Source organism: Cebus imitator, unplaced genomic scaffold (genome assembly GCF_001604975.1).
Source record: "Cebus imitator isolate Cc_AM_T3 unplaced genomic scaffold, Cebus_imitator-1.0 Scaffold254, whole genome shotgun sequence".
NCBI classification, from domain to species: Eukaryota; Metazoa; Chordata; class Mammalia; order Primates; family Cebidae; genus Cebus; species Cebus imitator.
The window spans coordinates 402,584-408,395 of NW_016107569.1; the positions used below are offsets into that span (position 1 = coordinate 402,584).

General features: G+C 57.8%; 1 protein-coding gene across 1 annotated transcript in view; it reads right to left on the reverse strand.

Annotated features, from left to right (window-relative positions):
- Positions 1–148: 148 nt before the first annotated feature.
- Positions 149–5,812, reverse strand: part of PRRT1B (proline rich transmembrane protein 1B) — a 9,071-nt gene continuing 3,407 nt past the window's right edge. Inside the window, exons 2-4 of the mRNA XM_037728078.1 lie at positions 3,562–4,034; positions 2,112–2,255; positions 149–820 (exon numbers count right to left, since the gene is read on the reverse strand). Of these exons, the coding sequence (XP_037584006.1) occupies positions 671–820; positions 2,112–2,255; positions 3,562–4,034 (767 nt within the window). The 3' untranslated portion in view covers positions 149–670. The remainder of the gene's footprint in view (positions 821–2,111; positions 2,256–3,561; positions 4,035–5,812) is intronic.

Consider the following 5,812-nt stretch of genomic DNA (forward strand, 5'->3'; position numbering starts at 1 on the left):
AAAAAAAAAAAAAAAGAAAAAAAAGAAATCTAGAACCTCGGGCCCTGCATGCTGAACTGGAATCCGCAGTCTCCAGGCTGCTCGTCACTTATTTCCTCATGCCCGCCTCTCCAGTTTTCTGGAGGAGGGGCTGGGCTGAGCTGGGCCATTCTCCTGTTTCAGCCCCGGGTGCCGGGTTGTAAGCAGCACGCCATGGCTGCTCTGAACGCAATTGATTTAGCTTGAGCCGTCAATCTTGTGTGGCTCAGCTGGGGGTCCCCTTCCTCCTCTCTCTCTGCAATTGTTTTTATTTGTTTGGTTTTGAGACAGTCTCACTCTGTCACCCAGGCTGGAGTACAGTGCCGTGATCTCAGCTCACTGCAAGCTCCGCCTACGGATGGGGAAGGGGTAGGAGAACAACCAGGCAGGGGCCACCATGCTCCACTCTCCCCAAGGGAAAGATAATACTGACAGCCGGATCGCCTGAGCTGGGCTGGAGGTTGTGGGGAGGCAGAGGTTGCAGCGTCCTTCCAGATGGCTCTGAAGACAGTGAAGGCTTTGGTTCCTACAAGGGCCTCCCAGGGGCACAGATGAAGGCAAGTGTCTAAAGAAGGCCTTGAGAGGAGGCGCCTCTGGTGGCCCCCTGTCCCTGGGCATCCCGGCATCCGACATCCTGGCGGGAGCCACAGCCTCAGGGAAGGTAGAGTGCCACCACCACGTAGATGACCCAGCTGGTGGACACGAAGACCCCAAAGAGCAGGCTGAAGAGCACCAGTGAGCGGGCCTTCCGCGAGGCTTCCTCAGCCTGGGCCAGGTCACCCCTGCCCAGGGCTGCGCGGGTCTGCAACGAGACAGGGTGGGAGAGGGTGGTAGGACAACCAGGGAGCTCCCACTCCCTCCCAGGGTGACTGAGGCCCAGTTCCACAAACTGAAACACTGACACGCTGAGAGGTTCAGGGGCCTGCCAGGCCCACAGCTCGAAAGGCGGCAGGAGTGACGGCAGTGGCGGCCGCCAGCTCTTGGGCGCTTGTCATGCCCAGCACGGACGCATGCCCTCAGCTTCAACCTCTGCCATCCTCGCAGCAGCCCTGAGGCTGACCCCACTTTGCAGATATGGAAACAAAGGCTCAGAGAGGCTAAGTGACCTACCCAGGTCACACCACTAGTGGTGGAGCCAGAATTCACCAGCAGGTGAGTCCCACCTCTGAGCTGTCCTGAGAGCTGCCTTCTGCTTATGGCTGGGGGATTGAGCAGCAGAGTGAAGCCAGTCCCGAGACCAGATCCGCCCTCAGCACAGGCCTCCAGGGGCTTGCTTGCTTTTTTTTTTTTTCTTGAGTTGGAGTCTTGCTCTGTCTCCCAGGCTGGAGTGCAGTGGCGCAATCTCAACTCACTGCAACCTCTGCCTCCCAGATTCAAGTGATTCTCAGCTGGTGGTGGGCACCCTCATCTCTCTGCTCTCCATCCATCCATCCCTCTATTCATTTATCTCTTTATTAGGCCCTAGGGATTCAAAGATGCCAATGTGATGACACTTTTAATAGAGACAGAAGCAGGGCCAGGCCTGGTGGCTCACACCTGTAATCTCAGCACTTTGGAAGGCCCAGGTTGGCAGATCACAAGGTCAAGAGATCAAGACCAGCCTGGCCAACATGGTGAAACTCCATCTCTACTAAAAATCCAAAAATTGGCTGGGCATGGTGGCACATGCCTGTAGTCCCAGCTGCTTGGGAGGCTGAAGCAGAATTGCTTGAACCCAGGAGGCAGAGGTTGCAGTGAGCCAAGATCGTGCCACTGCACTCCTGCCTGGGTGACAGAGTGAGACTCGTCTGGAAAAAAAAACCCACAAGTCCCCACTGGAATGGGCAGCACGTTGGGCCGTATCGGTCATTCACACCTTTACTGTAAATTGTTTCGGCCAAACTTCCCACAGCACATTTTGAGTAGTTGGGGGCAGAGACAGGAGGGTCAAGGACCCCACAAACAATTGGGCTCTGACTTCCCAATTCCCACCCCTCTCCAGAGGGAGAAACACCAAAGACTGTGTGGCTGGAAGAGGGGCTCTGTGGACCCCTACCTGGGCACCAGTGGCTGAGTGCCAGGAGAGGCTGTGCCAGTGCCACCCCCATACCTACCTCGTGTGAGTACACGATGGCGATGAGGCCAGTGAGCAGGCAGCAGAACAGGGTCACCAGCACTGACTCCATCATGAAGTCCTTGGGCAGGGGTCTGTGCTCGACCGTGGCAGGGCCTGGCACGCCAGCCATGGGGCCATTGTACTGTGGGGGCAGAGCCACAGTGGTGAGGGAGCCGACCCAGCCTCGGGACAGCAGAGTGAGTGAGAAGGCCAGCCAGGCCGTGCAAGCTCAGTCACTTGGTCCTCCCAATCCCCACCCAGTGAGGCTGCAAATCACAGAGGGGTCGGGTCAAGGTGCTCCTCTGCCCTCTCCCTCCTGCACCCCTGGCCACTCAGCAACCACCCCCCGCCAGAGTCTTCAGTCCTGCCCTCTACAATTGGCTCCATCCAGGGTCCAGCCTTCATGGCACCCCCATCATCCTCACGGGGCTCACAACCCCATCCTGGGAGACCTCCAATCTTCCCACAGGCAGCCCAGGTTTTTTGTTTGGTTTCATTTTTATTTTTATTTTGGAGGCAGAGTCTTGCTCTGTCACTCAGACTGGAATGCAATGGTGTGATCTCAGCTCACTGCAGCCTCAATCTCCCAAACTCAAGTGATCCTCCTGCCTCAGCCTCATGAATAGCTGGGGCTACAGGTGCCCGCCACCATGCCCAGCTACTTTTCCTTTATTTTTAGTAAAGATGAGGGCTCACTATGTTGCCTAGGCTGCTCTGGAACTCCTGAGCCCAAGCTATCTGCCCACCTTGGCCCACCAAAGTGCTGGGATTACAGGTATGAGCACACCTGGACTGTTTTTTGTTTGTTTGTTTGTTTGTTTGTTTGTTTTTGAGAGGAGCCTCGCTCTGTTGCCCAGGCTTGAGTGCAGTGGTGAGATCTCACTGTAACCTCCACCTCAAGCGATTCTCCTGCCTCAGCCTCCCAAGCAGCTAGGACTACAGGCACCTGCCACCACGCCCAGCTAATTTTTGTATTTTTAGTAGACACGGCGTTTCACCATGTTGGACAGGCTGGACTCGAACCCCTGACCTCGTGATCCACCCGCCTCGGACTACCAAAGTGCTGGGATTACAGGTGTGAGCCACTGTGCCCAGCTGTTTTGTTTTAAAGAAAAATCTAAATCACCTCCTGCCCAAAGTCCCTGGGGTCCCTCACCATGGGTCCCACCTTCCTCCCTTTCCCATCAAGCCAAACAGGCCTCACCATCCCCAGAACACCCGGTCTCGGCCCCTCCGCGTGTGGCGCCCTCTGCCCAGGGTGCCCTTCCTTCTCTTTCCTTAGCCCTCCTATTCATCCTCCAGAACCCCGCCCAAATGCCCCCAACTCCAAGGAGCCCCTGGATTCGCCCGCCCCCAGGACAGAAGTGACCTCTCGGCCTCCGCACGGGCGCCAGCGACCACACGCAGACAGCAGGGAGGGGAGAGCGCCCAGGGCGGCGGCCACTCACCACTGGGAAGGGGAAGGCGGCCCCGGCGGGCGGCGGGAAGAGCGCGGGTGGCGTGGGCGCGGCCGGGTAGAGCGGGGCGGGTGGCGGGAAGAGCGCGGACGCCGTGGGCTGCAGGAGCACGGGCACCTGCGGGAAGGGCGGGTACAGCAGCGGTGCGGCCTTGGGGTCCGGCGGCGCGTAGGGCGGGGGCTCCTCCACGAAGCCGATGTGGGGTGCGCCTCCGGCCGCCGCCTTGGAACCCGGCCCAGCCTCGCCCGCCGCCTGGGCCGGGGCGTCCTCCGGGGCGGGCTCGCTGCCCCCCGCGGCCCCATCCTCGCTGGGCTCTCCCCCCTCGTCCAGGGGCCGCGGGCGGCGTGGGAGCTGCGGGAGCGCGGGGTGCGCTGGAATCCGGGGGTCCTCGGGGGCAGCGGGCTGCGCGGGGCCCCGAGGGTTTTCGGGGGTGGCGGGGCTATCGCCCCCTTTAGTGTCTGACCCTAGAAAAAAATGAGTCTGCCGTGAGCAAGAAGCCACCGGGCTAGGTGGGACTCCTCCCCTACCCCAAACAGATCGTCGAAGGACCTCGCTGGTCCCAAAGCTCCCACGAACCAAGCGTCCAGGCCTCTGCAGCTGGGCCTTATAGGATATTGACGCAAAGGGACTAGAAAACAGGCCCAGAGGGGCCACCTCCTTTGTTGGGGTCACAGAGACCGAGCAGCCCACCTGGGTAGGAACCCAGGCTGCTGACCCCGCCCCTCCCCGCGCTGCCCCGCCCCCTTTCTTGGCAGATGGCCTCTACTGGGAGGTAGTTTCGCCCCCAGCTAAGGCCTTATGTCAAAGCTAATTGGACCAGAGAAGGAGAATCAGCCCAGGGAAGCCCCTGATTGGCTGTCCTGCAATACACCTCCAGCTGGGGGTGGCTGACCTGAGGAGATAAGCTGAACCAACTAGATTCTTGGCTTGGAGTTGTAGGAGAGGGCTGAGGTACCCAGGAGCTGCCAAACTATAGATAGAGTAACATGGTGGAGACAGGAGGTCACACTGAGGCACCGAGAGAATGGACACCAGAATATACAGGGCTCAGAGCCCCAAAGCTGCCCAGCTGCCTTGCTCCCAACACAGGCCCTGGCCTACTGCACCCACAGATGAGCTCTGGTGGTGCCTGGTCAGGTCCCACCAAGTCCTTAAGGTCCCCAGCACCTCCTGAGAGCATCCTGACCAGCTGAGCACCCGAGGGCCTGGGGCAAGGGTGCAAGGAAGGCCCTGAAAGAAAATCGCAGGGTGGGCTCCCCTGACCTGGGTGGGTATTCAGGCCTCACCACAGGACTGGGCAGCCCAGAGCCAGGGGTCTGGCTTTGGAGGTACATTTCCTAAGTGTCCTTGAGGGTTATAGAAGGCAGAGGGATGACTGAAACAGACATCACAAGGACATCTCAGTGGGGGTGAGAGGACCCTTGCTGAAGTCCCCCACGGGTGGAAGCAGGGATCCTTGCCAGAGGTATCCTAGTGGCCGGGAATGAGGAGCCCCTGCAACCCCCTCCCAGCAGCCAGGGGCTCACTTATGGCCCCCGCTCCCCATACACCTGCCATGATGTTTACACCACCACACCTTTACCTGTGACGTTCCCGCTGTTCCTCCACCCCTTGGATCTGGGCTTGGCCATGTGACTTGCTTTGGACAATGGGACATTGACAAACATTTTGTAAGCGGATGCTTTAAAAACCTTTCTCTCCAGGTTAACAGGGGCTGGAGCTGGGGAGTTAGTGTTTCATGGGTGTAGAGTTTCTGTTTGGGAAGATGAAAAAACGTTCTGGAGATGGATGGTGGTGATGATCGCACAACAACGTGAGTGTACTTCACGCCACTGATTTACACTTAAAAGTGGTTAAAATGGTAAATTGTATGTTATGCATATTTAGCACAATTTCTAAAAGTCTATCTCTCCAGATGATGACAACTGAGAAATCTAGACAAAATACAAAAAACAACCAGCTAACCGGGAGCAGTGGTTCACACCTGTAATCCCAACACTTTGGGAGGCTGAAGCAGCCGGATCACCTGAGGTCAGGAGATCAAAACCAGCCTTGCCAACATGGAGAAACCCCATCTCTACTAAAAATACAAAAAAAAAAAGTTAAGTGGGCATGGTGGCAAGTGCCTGTAATGCCAGCTACTCGGGAGACTGAGGCAGCAGAATCACTTGAACCCAGGAGACAGAGGTTGCAGTGAGCCGAGATTGCATCACTGCACTCCAGCCTGGGCAACAAGAGTAAA